Source organism: Cupressus sempervirens, chromosome 9 (assembly GCF_028749045.1).
Source record: "Cupressus sempervirens isolate cs-2001-9-10 chromosome 9, ASM2874904v1, whole genome shotgun sequence".
NCBI lineage: Eukaryota > Viridiplantae > Streptophyta > Pinopsida > Cupressales > Cupressaceae > Cupressus > Cupressus sempervirens.
The window spans coordinates 797484436-797502359 of NC_143126.1; the positions used below are offsets into that span (position 1 = coordinate 797484436).

At 35.4% G+C, this 17924-nt stretch overlaps 1 protein-coding gene across 2 annotated transcripts in view; it reads left to right on the plus strand.

Moving 5' to 3' along the window:
• Nucleotides 1-17924, plus strand: part of PHR1 (photolyase 1) — a 95180-nt gene that overhangs the window by 59328 nt on the left and 17928 nt on the right. For both annotated transcript variants that reach the window (XM_089802117.1, XM_089802116.1), the window contains 2 exons: nucleotides 7128-7209; nucleotides 7494-7565. In XM_089802117.1, coding sequence (XP_089658243.1) covers nucleotides 7128-7209; nucleotides 7494-7565 — 154 coding nt within the window. The remainder of the gene's footprint in view (nucleotides 1-7127; nucleotides 7210-7493; nucleotides 7566-17924) is intronic.

The following is a 17924-nucleotide window of genomic DNA, read 5'->3' on the forward strand; positions in this document are numbered from 1 at the left end:
GTTCAGTTTTTGCTAATACAGCTTGCTTGAAATTTGAGCATCTGTAGTGACCAATTTCTATGGGAAATATGAAAGAGGATGACTTTTTGGTACTTTCAGGAGATTCTATCATAGAAATAAACTGCCTGCATATTTCAGATAGGACAATGTTGTCTAAACAATAGCGTGGTAACCTAAGAGGTTCACTGGAAAAACCTCCAACTTTGAGATATGTAAATTTAGGAAACTGGATATAGAAACAGCCATATATCTTGATGGCTTGCATTGATTCTTTAGATAACCTATGATTTTCATGTCCTTGGAGCTCAAGCACTAACCTTCTGAGGAATACATCATTCGCCCTCTTGAATTCCTTGCAAAATTCAGTTGCCTAGAGATCTTTGTAGTATTGATAGATAGTCATTTCATCGGTCCATGGCATGTGTGGAAGACCTTCCCACTCCTTAGATGCTGCTAAAATGTAGATTAAGAACGAAGACAGAAAGAATGAGCTGAAACTACTCATAGCTATCAGGCCCTTATGTAAATTTTCAGCGATTAAATCAGCCCAATCAATGATTTTTTCACATTCGACAATCTTTTGAATAAAGAAGTACATCTAGCTCTCCTAGTGAAAGGCATGGTCATTACCCTTAACTCTGTTTAAGAGTAGCACAATGTCTGCAATTTCTCTAATGAAATGCTCAATAGTCAAAGGTTTGGGCAATCTAGAGCCTCCTTCGGCTGGTTTTAAAAGCCAAGTTTGAGCTACAATAGAATCATAGTCTTTCTTTCTGTCACCATATAGATGTTCCATTTCCTCAAATGTCCAGGGTTCATAAGGTTCTTTGTGAGGAATTCTTAGAGTTGAGCTGATACTAACCTTGTTTATCTTGCCCAACACTTCTCTAGAAACCTTCTTTATGCACCTGGTGTTAGGGTCATAATGATTTGCACATTCAACAACCAATTCCGGACACCCTATGGCTGATGGAAAGGTGGCGGCTTCGAATAACCCACTATTGGTCAATTTTTGGTAAATGGGTCTAAATTGAGCATTTTTTGCCCGCTCTACTGTATCAGCTAGGTTTTTATTTACTAGGAAAGTATCCCGGATTTTTGGGAGGGAACTTAAGAGGCATGGCTTTCTAGCTTAGGCATCTTAGGGCAAAAGAGTGTCATGGTTTGGTTTGAAAGAGGAGGATTTACAGAGATAAACTGAACAAATTTAAACGAAAACTAGGCACAATAAAAATGACAGAGTAGAACAGGATAATACACTTACAGTTGTTGATAGAGCTTAACTCTCCACCTCTCTTGCTTACCAGTTGACACTGAGAGCTCAAAATGATTAAATGAGTAATTATGCTAGCTAGATAGGTAATTTTAGGAAATGATTTCTTGGAAATCTCAAGAAAGATATGAGTGGGCGAAGGTATTTAGAACAAGTGTGTTGCTTGTACTTGACAAGATTTGCGAGTTTATTTGCAGTTAATACCCATCAAATCTGCACGCAGATCTACATCTCATGATATCACAAAATCCAAACTCCACCTTTTCCCATAAAACCAATCGTACTTTGGCATGATTTTTCTTAGTTGTCACATTTATTGCTTTACATGCCTTCAAGATCGCCGTTGGGTGGGGCCATTTTCCATTTTGGAAGTTGCATATGTCTCTTGTAGGAAAACAAGAAATCATTAGAAAAACACGAAGTCGAGGTTGAAGATGAAGTTTTGAATCAACTCCAACTTCAACTTCAACTTCAAGGGTGCAAACTCGGGCCGACGGATAAAGACTTTGCCGGTTGATGAAAAAGTGGGCGGACCTGAACTTGAAGTAAGTTAAAACTTCAAGTTACAAAAAGGACTCTTGGCCGACACATTGCATTTTGCGTAAAAGTGGGCTAACAATATATATATATATATATATATATATATATATATATATATATATATATATATATATATATATATATATAATATAATATAATATATATTATATATAAAATAATATTATATGTATTAATATATATATTTATAAGTAGATATAAAAGTATTTTCTAAATGACAATTTACCAATAACCATAAAAGATTTATCTCCAAGTCAATTCAATCCGATTGAAGCTACAATCTTAACACTCCCTCTTAGTTAGGGAGGATTGTTATAGTACACATTACGCTCTCAAGTATATGGAGAGATATCATCTCAGTATGATATTCCTGGAATGGCATAATTAAGGATATCAACATATATCCATCGACTTAGATGTTATCTTTCAATATAATACGAAGTATGATTCAACAAGAAATATCAATCTTATACTATTCATCATACTTATATTCTTTTGGTATGCACACTGGCATCAAATCCTAGAGGCCTACCAAAAAAATATGTTATATCTTGAAAATATGTGTGTTATTCGATCTCTGACACTCCAGGACAACAACTGAATGTAGTCTATCAGATAAAAGTCACGATCTCAATGACAACCACTTAATGTTGTCCATCATAAGAAGTATCATGACCTCCGACACCCTCTGGGACATCAACTTAATGTATTCTGTCATGATATGTTTATTATCATTAATGTCATGAATCAATTAGAGGAACTATCTCGTCATATATATTAATGTATGCAGCTCGATCAAGGCATGATCATAAAGTATCAAATGGCTTGAGATATCAGTATGTGAAGTAAATCAAACATACATGTATGTATATGTATTTACATATGCATCTACACACACACATAGGTATATGTATGTTCCATATGTTGATATTTGATCCAACCGAAGCTATTACTTTAACACTCCCTCTTAGCGAGGTAGGATATGATCAATTTCTTAATGACAATAATCTTATATTTGAGTTTGCATAAAAAATGCTTATACACAATTACATCCCTTTAAGAATATATACTATCTGATTTCCGACACATTTCAGGACACAAACATAGTCGATTAGATAGTCTGTCTTGATCTCGTGATTCCCGGCTCAATCTAGGACTATCATGATTTAATTATTGTCACGACTTCTGACACAGTTTGGGACAGCAAGTTAATGTAGTCTATCATGACAATGGATCAGGAATACATCACAACAACCACAATATCATGATTTTCGACTCATTTTAGGACAACAATTTAATGTAATTGATCATGATACATTTTGTTAACATGATTACCAACACATTCCAGGACAACAACTTAATGAAGTCTATCATGATAATATGGTCAAACTATTGCTAAGATCGTCACCTTTCATGAAATAAATCACAACATCATGATGTAGTAACTCACATGATATCCACTGTGAACCAAGTTAGAGGGTGGACCCACCATAACTATGCCTAGAGTGTGGAGCAAGGGTTTTCACCTCAAACTTCTCTCACGAGGAATTTCACTTCAAACTTTTCGTTCATAGAGAACTCATTAACAAGGAATTAGACCTTGTAATTCACCCTCTAAACAAAAGATCTTGGTAAGTCAGGTCCTCTAGCTACTCCCTTAGAGGCTCTTCTCACCAAAGCATGCTTGTTGGACTCCCTCTAAATCTGATATTAATCTTTCAAGTTTCAGATGACAAGTCATTACTTCCTCGTGATGTATATAGGGGTAGGCCCATTAAAATCACGCAGTCACACACGTATTTTAGCATAGTAACGAAAATCATGGCAAATTTTCTATTCACGCGATTCAGTGACTTGATTCAAGCCAAATGATTTTTTGTGAATCGATGAATCGAATCAGTGATAAAGGGTTTATGAAATAAGTTACTAAATTTCAAGGGTTTTTTTCATTTGCCGGTTCGTGGCTGATTTGATTCCAATTCATGGTCGATTTGTGATTCGATTCGGACTTGCTAATTTCGATCCTTGATTCTTGTTACTTTGAATTTTTTTAGAATCCCTATGAATATCAATCTTCCGAGCTGCTATGCCGCCTTTGAAGAAGTGTCAGACTACCTCTTAATGGAAGAATACACAATCTCGATCATCAAAAATATTTGAACAAAATTTCATCACGGTATGCTCCCTCGCAATGGAAGAGTCTCTTGTCTTGAATTTATTTTACGGTTTTGGATGTTATCACCCACAAAAATGCCTCAACACCATTCCTAATGCACCATTCTTCTTTTCCCGGAAGAATATCCCTGCACATCAAGAAATGGAACAATAGTATATCAAGGAAAATGGCTCTTATTAATCATATAAATAAGAGACTACAATTGGCAAGTAAATATAATACTCAAAAATAGTAAATACTTATTTGCACATCAGCATCCATATGCGTCAAATCTGAAAATGCCTCTATATCAGCATTTGTCAAATAGTGGGAATGAAATGTTGGTTATTATTCCCCCCACAATGTAAAATTCTCACTCTTATATTGTCGAATACTTTTGCATCAGATCAAATATGACAAACTTATTTTTGTCTGATAGATCTCAAAACCTTTGTGTATTATGGGAGGATGCAATAGAAGCGATTAGGTCGAGCTTTCAACTACATTTCTTATAATAACACTTTATTAAGGTTGATGCTGTGCTTGAATTGTTCATTTTGTCTCTTTGAGAACATCTCATGCCCATTAGTTCAACATCTCATCTTTGTGTTGAGTACTACTTATTGACTATTAGGGACTCATTTATCATTTTACTAAACCGAGCCATTGTCCTAATGAATTCTGCCATCTATGCAATTTGTTGAAACTCGTTTTGTAGATTAGGGAGGAAGGATATATGTCAAACAAAATCTGGCATTGAGGAGGAGCAAAACATAAATAAAATTTGTGCTCCCAAAATGAGAAGTTGGCAGTGTCCTCCATTCAAAATCACGTATATGACTTCTCTTCCTTAAAATATTCCACCCCTTTTGATGGTCCAAAGTTGGCATGTCTCTTATAGTCGCTCCAACTTGATGATGTGGCATTGCTACTTGATACATCAAAATTTTCCACTCCAAATACTTGCTACTCGTTTTCATTAAACAAATCACTAATGGATTTTTGGAGATCAATACTCTATGTATCACTGTTCACTCATCATATGTTTGACTATATAAGAATTACACTCCAACCATTAGAAATGAAGATAACACAAATGAATAAAAGAGGATTGATGATATCCATGTGAGAGTCACTTGGTAAATGGTCGAAAGGGCTTCTTGAATCACTGGTCCGTATATCTCAATTTACATAACGGTTTGATGTTCATCAGAGGCTTGCCGTGGATTCTATTTGTCAGGTGTATTTGACACGCTGAGTTTATTATGATGACTTATTTCATGGTTTCATTCAAGACAATGATTCAATGTCTTTGTCCTCCAAAACACATTGAATGATATTAGGTTCAAGACTATATTTTCCGCGGTCACTTACTCCATTTTGAAATCTTCGAGTTCTATAATCCCTTCTAGATATTTATATGGTCTTTGTCAGTAACAAACAATCTCTATGTTGCCTCAAACTAAATTCTACAATAACAACAATGGGGCAACTTTCATTTGATAGGAATAGTTAACTAATTGTTGAGATCAATTGTCGGCTCCGTCAATAATCTTTGGCATCATCTTCCATAATGTTTTAATCCAACCCAAGACTTGTTTCCTCAAATGATTCATTACTATTCCTTTTCCTCTAATGTCGATAACAGACAGGGTTTACTATGTTACTTAATATATTTAGGATGCCTTTGTTTTGGCTATATTTTACGGTGACTATCGAATAGATCGATTATCTTTCCTTTGTAGTTTTCATAGGGATTGTATATATGCATCAAAGATTTTATTGATTTTGTATTCCAAGATCTATAATTTGTTTGGACTCTATATCTCCGTCTTTTTGAATCAATAATATAATAATAATATTATGGCCACCCACAAACAAAATAATATAAGGCTGATGCAAACATTATAGAAATATGGCCGCTCAAGGTGAAAAATAAACTTATTGCCAACGAATATTATTGATAATATTAGAACATATAATAGTATTAAACATAAGATATAGGGGCCAGTGACATAAGATAATATTAAAACATAACATAATATTGCTTAAAGATAATTATTGTTCTCAATTTGATTTAAGCTCGAGTAATTATTAAATTATATAAGTTGGACCAATTAGCTCATGGTTGTCCCTTAGTATACCCTTGCTTGCCTAACCATTTTCCTTGGTCATGGTGGTTTAGGACTCCCACCTATTTGGTCAATGGTAGGTGGTGCCCCTGTGCCCACTTCCTTTTTGACAATGCTTCCTCCCCTTAGACGTGCTCTTGCGAGGAGGAAATTCTCCATGATAATATCATATTCCTCAATATAATCACAATTTTACTATAACAAGTTATTATTCATAAACCATCATAATGACTAACCACCATTTCACTTCCATGAATTCATGATGAATAATCAACTTTCCAAGATTTCAAGGTAAGATTATATAACATCATAATGATTAACTAACATGCCATCTTCATATGAAATTATAACGATTATCCAAATTACTATTTCACACGATCATAATTAATTTTACCTGTCAACTAACTTCACATGAAACCTCAACGGTTATATGAATATTTTAAAATTGAGCCAGAAATTGGGATGTAACATACCCTCCCCCTTGTGTTTTATTGTCCCCGATGAACTTTGAAAATTTTAACGAACACTGTATAAATGAACATTTAAAATTGGGCCAAAAATTGGGATGTAACAAATCTTAATGATTCAGCTTTCACAATGATTTGCAATTCACAAAGCCTCTTATTGTTCTTCTATGTATGGTGACGGAGAGAAGCCTGCAATGACTTGGGATTCTTTCTTCCCTCAAGGGTATGTTCTTGAGTGTTTTTGCTATGATTGTTCTTATGACTCTTTCTCTTTTTTCTACCAATTGTGTGATCCATCTAAAAAAAATTGTATACATACTTTGGTTCCATGCTAGAATACATATGTTGAACATGTTTTATGTGTTATGTTCTTTGTATTTGTAACAATTTTTTAAGCAAGTGTATAATTTGCAGGATCTATGAGATTTTGAAAGTTTGATTTGCATGATTCATTAAAGCATTTGTGAAAATTGATTGAGAAATCAGAAAAAAATGATTCTTGTGCTAGAAATTGACTTTTAATTGGGTTTTCTTACTGTTAGAATGTACTGGGCCAAAAAAATCCTCGAGTGGACTAAAGGACCAGAAGAAGCTCTTGCAATAGCTATATATTTGAATGACAAGGTGGAGTAAAATTTATGATACTTTTCCTGCTTGATGAATAAAGCACCAGGCTTTTATTTTTCCTTATAGGGAGCAAACCATTTTTGTCCTGTCTCAAATAGTAGTAATGAGATTGATAAAGTATTTTGGATGCTCTTTTGGCCGAATGAATCTTTCTCTTTTTGTAAAGTGTAAAACTGAAAAGTCAATATGAAATGGGTTAATTTTTAGGGTGTGACGAGTTCATATTTTCTACTAAGATCAAGTTTCTAGTGTCTGATGATATCTATGTTTCTTGAAAGCAGTACGAGATAGATGGCAGGGATCCCAACGGATATGTTGGCTGCATGTGGTCTATATGTGGCATCCATGATCAGGTTTGGATCTTCATGCTTATTAGGTTTGAAATAATTTAAGGTTTTTAATACAACATTCAAGAGAATTTTATCTACCAGTGAATGTGTTAAATGATCTTTTCTCAGTTTGTAATTTCATTTTGGAGTTCAAACTATTAGCTATGTGGAAAATATCTGATTTTGTATCTGAATGAATAGACACACATGGAAATGCTCCCTGGTATATGGGTTGTGACCTGAAATTGAAATGGCACATTTCAATATGTACACAATATAATCTTGGTGTTTTTAAGACTAGTTAGAGTTGCAGAACTTGATCCATATGTGATTTTATGTTCAGTTCATAGGAGAATAGTCGTTTCCATTAAATTATCTTACCATTTTGGTGTTTTGGCTCAAATTATTTATGTTAGGCTTGTGGACATTCATTATCTAAGCTATTTCCAAACACTTTTAGTGTCCTGAAAAGGCATGAGATGGGAACAGTTTTTTCAAAGTTCATTTGAACTCAATTCAATCTGTGGTATAGCCTAGCTGCCCACATGGTGACTGAAATTGAAAAGTTACAATTATTGTCATGGCTTAGAACATTTGTTTACATAAGATTTCGATCATATCTTAAGGGAGATGGAATATAGTCGTAGAATGGAAGCTAGAAATAACTTTCAGTTTAGATAAGATGAGATAATTTTATTAATTTCCAACAAGAGACCAACAAAAGGGTCTAAGGGACTGCTAAAAACCAAGCAGCAACCCAGCAAACAGGAGGAGCGCCAAATAGTGTCTAGAAGGAAGACAAAACAAAGAGCAAAGGAACAAGCAAAGAACCAAGAACCAGGAAACCAAACCAGCAACCAGTAAGCAGGAGTCACCAAACCAGAAGCCACCACCAGCTAACTGTTTTGATCATTGTGGAAGAAGTCTAGGATCGACGGGTAGGTTATAGTGTAGGAGACCCAAGATGCCTTCGAGAACCCTTGGAAGAGTTGGAGGCGGAAGATCGTTTTTGAATGGAGGATCTGCGTGGTCTCATTACCTTCGGAGACCCTGATAGGGGATCCAAAATCCACTTGGTGCCTTGCATGGGGCCAGGGATCACGATGAAGAATGAGGTGATGAGCTGGTCAGACCATGATATTGTGGGGAAAAGCTGCTGCAGGGTCAGGCCTTGGAGCGTCCAAGTCTCTTAAAGATAAAGTGAAAGGCACCTCCTATCCATATAAGTGAAGAAAGTAGGGAGAGACTGATGCAGAGAGCACAACTAAGAAGCTTCAAAAGAAGCTTCAAAGGAGCACAACTAAGATTTTTTTTAATTTTTAATTTTATTTATTTTTATTTTAGAACCTCCTATCACCCTTCTTCTGTTTCATCCCTTGTATCAATTTTTGTTGTACGACCATGCAATGATGTTCTATAATTTCTTCGTACCTTGTCCGTACCCTCTTTTCATTTTGAAGGCCATATGGTATTGTCTCACTTGCTAAGTGTTCTGTGTTACCTATAATGGTGGCCGTACAACCACTATAATTCTCGTATGAGTCATACGATGGACTTGGCTTGCATGCTTCTAATCTTTATCTTCGTATGACCGTACGAAATAACTCTTGATGTTCTACTATTGTTCGTACAGTGATGCATTTGTTTTATTGTCTTCCTTATATCGTACGACTATATGGTCGAGTCACTTATTCTTGTCTCGTTGCCGCTGTACGGTGTCCTGATCAAGGCTGTGCAATGCGCTCATATTTCTTCACGCGGTAGAATAGTGGTGAGTATTTTTTCAACCTTATTACAAGGTTTCAGCACACTCCAATCCTCTAATGGATCAAAGAAACACACTCTCCAACTTCACCAAGAATCCAAGGACAAAGAACCAAACTTGCCCCACTTTATGGGTGTTGCACCAATCTCCCACAATTGGGTCAATACTAGGAAACCACCCTAGAAGTTTGTCCCAAGGGTTCTAAGATGTTAAATGATCTTAGGGCACCTATTTACCATAGACCACACCACTGGTTTGAATCATACGCTTGCACAAAGCCTCAAACACCAATTTGGCCTAGTCGCCCTATGAGCCCCTTTTAGCCCTCTTGAAATGGTTTTTTGGATCTAACTTCACAAATTTTCAAACAAAACGCAAAACAAATTAAGTTTTTGAATACCCTTTTCAAAGTTACTTTAAACCCCAAAGCACCAAGTTCTAGCCCCACTCCAACATTCCCTTTCCTTCACAAAGCAACACAAACCTAAGTAATCAAGTTAGGCTTGGTTTACAAAGGAACCAGTAGGAATTGGGGTCATGGAAATGAACTCAATACTTAGGAATGACCGGCAACACTAAAATAACTTATTTACAAACGCTCAGCCCTTCACCAAGTCCCAAACTCCTGCCATTCACAAATCAGCACAGTGCCAGAGGTCAAATCCTTGATGGTACTTGACCTAGGGCTTGATTGGAAAATCACAAAAAACATCCTCCAATTTTGGAACCTTGGAATCTTTAAGAGGACTCTACTAACTACCATTTCCCAAGTGGCCCTGAAATTCCAACCAAGGAAATTGCAGTTAGAGGCCCATCTTTGCTGAATGCACCAAAATGCTGTCCTATAAACCTAGTTTCACTAAAAATGCAATAACTTGAGCAATAAAATACTCAGAATGATGAGACTAGAAGCAAATGAAAGCTGATTCAAAGCTCTATCTCAAACATCCATCAGATTTGGTCTGACAGTCCATACAGTTCGTGCAACGTGCAAACAACAGTAAAAACAACTCCAAAACTGAATTTCCTTCTTTGTAACTTCTTCCAATCTGTACATTAATGCCCTCCAGACCTCACAAATGAGGTAAATATCTCTCTTATGTCTATTTCAAGGTTCCAGTTTTGGAACCTTGGAATCTTTAAAAGGACTCTACTAACTACCATTTCCCAAGTGGCCCTGAAATTCCAACCAAGGAAATTGCAGTTAGAGGCCCATCTTTGCTGAATGCACCAAAATGCTGTCCTATAAACCTAGTTTCACTAAAAATGCAATAACTTGAGCAATAAAATACTTAGAATGATGAGACTAGAAGCAAATGAAAGCTGATTCAAAGCTCTATCTCAAACATCCATCAGATTTGGTCTGACAGTCCATACAGTTCATGCAGTGTGCAAACAACAGTAAAAACAACTCCAAAACTGAATTTCCTTCTTTGCAACTTCTTCCAATCCGTACATTAATGCCCTCCAGACCTCACAAATGAGGTATATATCTCTCTTATGTCTATTTTAACGGTTACAACCACGATTTTAATAGTTATAACCCTTTTCCCACCAAGTTGCAATTTTGAGCAACTTTTACAACTTTTCAACTCTACAACTTGCACAAAAAGTGTATTTTTTACATTTTTCACTTGATTCCACTTCTAGGACTTGGAAAAGGTTCCAACATACCTAACACCAACTAAAACCACCTAATCCTAGGCTTTCTTCACCAAAATTATTAAAAAACCCAAATTTGCCTAATGAGCAACTTTTGCTTATAAATTGCATAAAGTGCCTTAAGCATACAAATTGGTGTCTTGCTTTGACAACCATGGACTTTTCATCCAAGGTTTGTTTATTCTAGCCTAAGTAGGTGAAAACAAACATGAAAACCAAAATATAAACCAAGTGCCTTGGTGCTCTGCACTAGAGACCTGGTCCCTTTGAACAAGCAATAAAATCTTCCTCTGATTCAATAGTAAATGGGATAGCCAAAGATGTGAGTCTTTGTCTCTACTTCTTCGGGGTCATAAAGCTTCCTAGTCAAATGGTGGTTTGTTGGATTCGGAGTCATTGAGAACCCACTTTTAACAAATCAAGAGAGATATGGAACACATGAGACCAAGCATGAGCTAGGTGTTGGAGGTGCAACATGATCTCGTCTTGTAACTCGAGAGAATGCTCCACATAGAATTGCATCTTAGGATGAAACCCCCCAGGGGGACATGTTGAATTAGTGTGAATATACTATTTGTCGATGTTTTCCCTGATGTGCTTGTTCAACTCCTATCGGGAAGATAAAAGGTGAGAGGGGGTGTAGAGGGAGTACTGGAAGGAGGGAAGGTGATCAATGTCAATTTGAATAGATCCCAACAAAGCTAAGGCTTGGGTAAACCAAAACCAGGCCCGACTAGTAGGGTGCAAGCTTGCAATAGCCTCTGAGGAATCTGCAAAGTCGTATAGGCAACATAAGAACCAAACCTGATCGAAGATGGTGCCAAGTTTTAAAGGATGGGCCCCAAACTCGACTAAAAGAATATTGTGCCGAGTAGACTATCTATATCTGATAATATGCCAAAGGAGAAGGGTTTGTACCCGCTCAATAGAGGCCCAACTCGATTCCAGTAGGGATGGTCCCAGAACGGAACCATAGAGCACAGTCGGCTAGATCAAAGTATCGATAAGAGTCATCTTGAACCCACTGTCTTGAAAGTGATGTTTGAAGCATCGTCTCTCAACAAGGCCAAGAAAGCCATAACCCTTGTTGATACAAGGCCGGATTTTCTCTCTTAAGATAAAGCAATGGCCTAAAAACTTAAACCCCATACAGGTGTGGGAGGAAGCAATCTTGATCTCCTCGCCCTAGAATAAAAAGAAGAGGTGGGAGTTCTTAATGCAATTAAAGGCTATCGCCTTTGTCTTGCTTAGGATCACCGTCAATTGTCAAAGGTCCCAATATGAGGCAAGGCCATCAATAAGTTTCTGTAAGCTATTAGGGGAGGAGGCCATGAGGACCACATCATCAACAAAGAGCAGGACCAAAATTAACCTGTGGTGTAAGTAATAGTCATCCCCTAGAAGGGAGTGTGTGCAAAGGAACTCCTCCAACTCATCAATGTAGAGCCCAAACAAAGTGGGGGAAAGAGGGCAGCCTTGTTTCACCCCAATGGTGTTGTGGATGAAGTCATACATCCCCTGAGGAGTCCTAATGCAACAACCAACCATTGTCTCGTACTGTCTCATGATTGCACTATGGAGAGTGTCCAAAATACTAATGTCTTGAAGTCTTTGGAAGGCCGTGCTAGGGACGGAGTTGAAAGCCTTGCAAAAATCCACAAAGCAACAATAAACCTTTGAAGATCGATGACGAGCTTCCTCAATAATAGCCTTGAGAGGCAAGACATGGCCCATGGTCCTGTGACTAGAAGGTGGCGATCATAAGTTACGTTCTTGATTGTAAACTCAAGAGCCACAAATAAAAGGCCGTTGGATAAATTAATAGAAGGCCGATGGAAATAATATCAAAACGGTGTCATAAGATGGAAATAATAATTTGCTCCTAATGTTTTAATATAAAGACACCATCTTGTATCTACATATATTTGTATATGTATGTACACATATACATATGTATACGTATTATTCTAAGTATGCGTATCTTGTGTATACGTCTTATTTTAAGTAAGCATATACATTCATGTACGTCATATTTGAATATACACGAATGTACGTATATATGTATGTACATGTACAAGTACATGTAAGTACCATGGTATCATTATATTAGAACATGTCTGCCATAACAAGGAAGCTCTAAGATTGATCCAAATCATAAAGGTAACAATTGTTCTTAGTTCGTTAATTTTATTATCTTATTAAGCGTGTTGACCTAGTCAGCTCGTGATGGTCACTTGGTATAGCTTTACTTGACTAGTTCTTTTCCTTGGTCATAGTGGTTAGGACTCATACCTGTTGGCTCAGTGACAGATTGGTGCCCCCGTACCCAGTTCCCTCTCTGGCAAAGGTTCCCTCCTTCGCTGCGTTCCTGCAAAAAGAAATTTACCCTGGTAATAACACATTTCCAAATCTTCTAATCAAAATCAAATAATCATTTTAGCTAAACCATTTTCTACCTATATAACATCATAACGATAACCACTATTTATAACTCCACGAATCATAACGTATAACCAACACTTCAATTTCACATGAAACCATAATGAATAACTAATTTAACCAATCAACTCAACTTCGCATGAAGTTTCAACGGCTATATAGAATATTTTAAAAATTAATCAAAATAGGGGATGTAACGTACCAAAGACAAAAGCTAAGGAGAAGAGGTCACTGGGACCAGTTAATGAACTGAAATTGCTTTGTCGATTAGACCTGACCTGAAACTTGACTAATGAGTAAAATTGAGTAGGATTTGGTTTGGATTTATTGACTGCATTAAACCATTTAAAGGATGAATTTTTACTGCTTTGGATCTGCCAAGGAATAGTTTAACTGGAAATTAAGCCAATAATGCGGTTTAATTTTTGTAGAAGTTGTTTGATAAAAGTACAATACCCATTGTTACCTGGAAATTCATACCCTTAGAACTCATCTCTTATATTGGAAACATGCCCCTATCTTGAAGATGCATATGTGGATGTCTCTAGATGTTGAGAGGCTGTCATGCCCCTGAACTAAAAACAGATTAGAGACTACATTTATATGGGATAATGCTTGGGTGACTAAAGGAGTAGGGCTGACCCAGAATAAAAGAGAGTACAAATAAAATAAGCATCGATTATCTATTTGAAAGGCTGAACAGCTTAAAGATGTGTCAATTTGTTAATTATAAAAGCTTGCTTTTTATCTGGCGAAGGAAACACAACAGCTGCAACTCATCAAGGGTACAAATATAATTGGAATGGCATCAAATGGGTTTTTGAAAGGAATGAATGATTAAGAAGGTATGCTTGTCATGTAGGAGTTGTATGATTGTATCACTTGTAAAGAGTTGTAAACTTGTGACTCTTTGTCCCGTTATGAGGATTATAAATAGGGCAGGTCTACTCATGAGGAAGCCATCGAATAAGAACTCTGATTCTGAGTTCAATTCAGAAAAGTGCAGCCATCTGTAATATTTTGAAAAGTGATTCATATGCAGTGGTTGAATTTAATTATTTATTTGTTTATATATTTGTTATGAAGCTTTAATTTATCTGTTGAGTTGAACTTCCAATCCATCAAGCAAGATTAGTAATTATTACTTGATTTCCGACAATCAATTATATTTGGAATCAATGTGAAACGTGTGATAGGAAGTTGCAGCTGTAGTGGTTCCCTCATCAAGTAGACCACTGCAATGGCCAAATGACCCAGAGGCTCATTCTGCGCACTTGGACTTGATCGAGGAGGACAGTCTCCTGGTCTGCTATCATACTTGCCCATTGAATTCCTAAATATGATTGGCTGTTGGAATATGCTATGAAATGGATCCAATACATTTAGGTTACTTTGTTTTCAATAGGGATTATTTATGATCATAATGCTTAATGTTAATAATTAATAATTGTCTCTAAGTTTACTTGCCATTACATAATTCATTCATGGGACACTCTTTGTAAATAAGTTGTATAGTTGGAATTTTTATTTTTGGGCAAAAACAAGCATATCCCAAAATCAGATATTACAAAGGCTTCAAACTAAGTTTTAAAGCTGTAAATAGAAATATTTAAAGGAAGCACCCCATGAAAATTGTAGGCTACCCATAGACTTAAGTTTTTTGGTAATCCTAAACTACTAATACTTGGTTGAGAAGATGTCGACAAATTAAAGGCACAAGCATACTTGTAATTTGAAAATTCACTTCTTTATTTTGTAGCTGAAAATTTCTTGAAGCACAAAGAGATACTAGTAGAAGAGAAGCTATCAAAAGGCTTGAAATGTCTACTGGACTGAAGGTTTACCAATATTTAAATGGGAAAAAGGAATACTCCATGATAGTAGCTTGTACTCGTAAACTCTATGGTATGACTTTATCACTAAGGCTAACACACATACACATGTATATAGGCATGTCTGAGTCCACCTGTACCTCGTTTTATAAATAATGATGTTCTTGTTTTAATCATTGTCTCCAGTCTGCAGGAGTTTTTTTTTGAACGTCTGTTTTTTATATCATATTTATAATCAACTTTTACTTTTATTGACATCCATCTTTTTATGCAAGATTTTAAGTCCGTACTTTTTCAAGTTACATTTTAAGTTAAGTTGTAGAGCGATTTTTTAATTTTGTATTATAGTATTTTACTTTTTCCCCTAGTTTTTTAATGCCTGTCTATTCTCTTTCTTCGAAAAAATGCATACCCATATGTAATACCTTTCCCTATCTCCTGTACCACTAACATCACCTATATTTTGGTAACTATGACTATATTTGATTTTTCTGTTGACTAATTTATATTATCATATTGACCATCCTGCTGTTTCTTTGAATAGGGATGAGAATTTGGAAGTAGGCTTTTGGTTGATATTCACTTGTCATTGTAATAAGGCTATTAAAGGATAGATTTCTTAATATTTTAAGTAGCTTTAGGGGACTTCATTTACCTGTGATGAACGTACAATCTTCCTTGTTAATGATTACCTTGTTCTTAGGCTTGCTTAGTTGGGCTATGCTGAGCCATCTCTTCGTACTTTTGTTTCCAACATGAGTATGCATTGGTGAGGTTGTTTATTGTTGCTAGCTCACATTATATGTTGAATTTGATCACAAGCTATTATTAATTGTTATATGGTGTTGAGCTTCATAGGGTTTATCATGCTTGCTGGAAATGATGAAATTGTAAATGTCTTCCTTAATTGGTTTTATTGTTCCATATTAAAGAATTGATGAGAGATAAAGGCCGCGTGATTGTTTGTATGAAGTGGCATATTTGTAACTGTTATTGGGAGTTATTGGTGTCTCATGCAATGATTCTTTGGCTTCCAACGTTTTGATCTCTCTAGGTGGCGTCACGTATTGGGGAGTTTTAGTATGGGCGGTGATCATTCAAGAATGAGAGTGCAACATGATCGTGAATAGGAGAGTGTTGTTATTAAATATTAAAATACAATAATAATGTAAGGCAATATATTATTAATATGATTAAGATATAATTAAATAATATACAGTCAAGCATTATTATCTCATATAGATATGTGGGATAATTATTAAGATCATTAAGAATAGAAGTATATACCTAACTGAAATTAAAAGGGGGAACATCGATAATAAATAGACGAATAATCTTAATTACAATGTTGCTATTGACCCATTACAAGTCATCCTTGATAGTCGTAGACATTAAGTGATCAAAATAAATGTCATCTACAAATATATGGTTAATCCCTTTAATATTAAATAGCATCATCATCAAATTATTAATATTGTATATTTGCAAGACAATAATAATAATATATTACCTACTTGTATGTATATATATATATATATATATATATATATATATATATATATATATATATATATATATATATATATAATATTTGTTTTGGCAAGTTCTGCCTAGGGGGCAATAACCTTTTTATTTATCTAAGAAACTTACATATGGATCTGGAGATCTCTATTCCTCTTACATAATAGAAACAAACTATTTTTATATACGTTAACAGCAATATCTAATAAATTATAATCCTAAACAATCCCCAATATAAAACGCATATTATATATTGGTTGCATATAATCAAAGTACATTGAATAGGTGACACCCTTTTGGATCAAGGGCCCACAAGAAATGAGTAAGTGTCATGAAGTGCTTGGACAAATTATATAGAACAAGGAGCAATTTAGAATGGGGCATGAAAGGGATTTTAAGAGATAACAGTGGATAAAGTTAGAAGGGTTGTGTTATATAGTGGGTGTTAAATCCCATTAAACCCAAACAAGAGGAGACATTTTTAAAGCTAAGAAATAGTAACATTTTGAAACCAAATAAAGGTAAGATAAAGGGTGGAAATAAAACATGGGCAACTGTGAATACACCCGTGCATAATATAAACTATTGAACATTAATTTCAAGGAGAGATTGAGGATTTAAGATATAATAAATGTATGTGGAGGATTAATAAAAAACAATTAAGGTATTAATTAGCAGATTCTAAAAGTAATATTTGAGTAAGGATCACAAAATATTATAAGCAATACTTTCATTAGTAGAGTCAAAAGGAGATGAGAAATCATCTATAAGGCCATCATGTAGTCACTATATTGGATAATTATTAGGAGACATGTTATATATTTCCCTTTACAAGTACAATAAGAACCCCAAGTTGAGAAGCAAAAGAGAATTGAGGATAAGTCCCAAGATTGGTCATTACAAGTGGTATTAGAGCATGTCCTTGCCATCTTGTAAATGATAGTGAATGCAAACCTATCATTGAGAGAAATAACAAGTGCGGAGGACCAGAAAGAAAGTAAAGCACTGTTATATTGTTCAAGAGACCTGTAACCAGTATGTCATACCCACGACATAGCTGCAAGCAAAGATAAGTTCTCTTTTAGAATTATGCTTAGTATTATTAAATTGAATGCTAAAATAAAGTTAATTATTATAGATATATTTATATTTATGATGATGAAG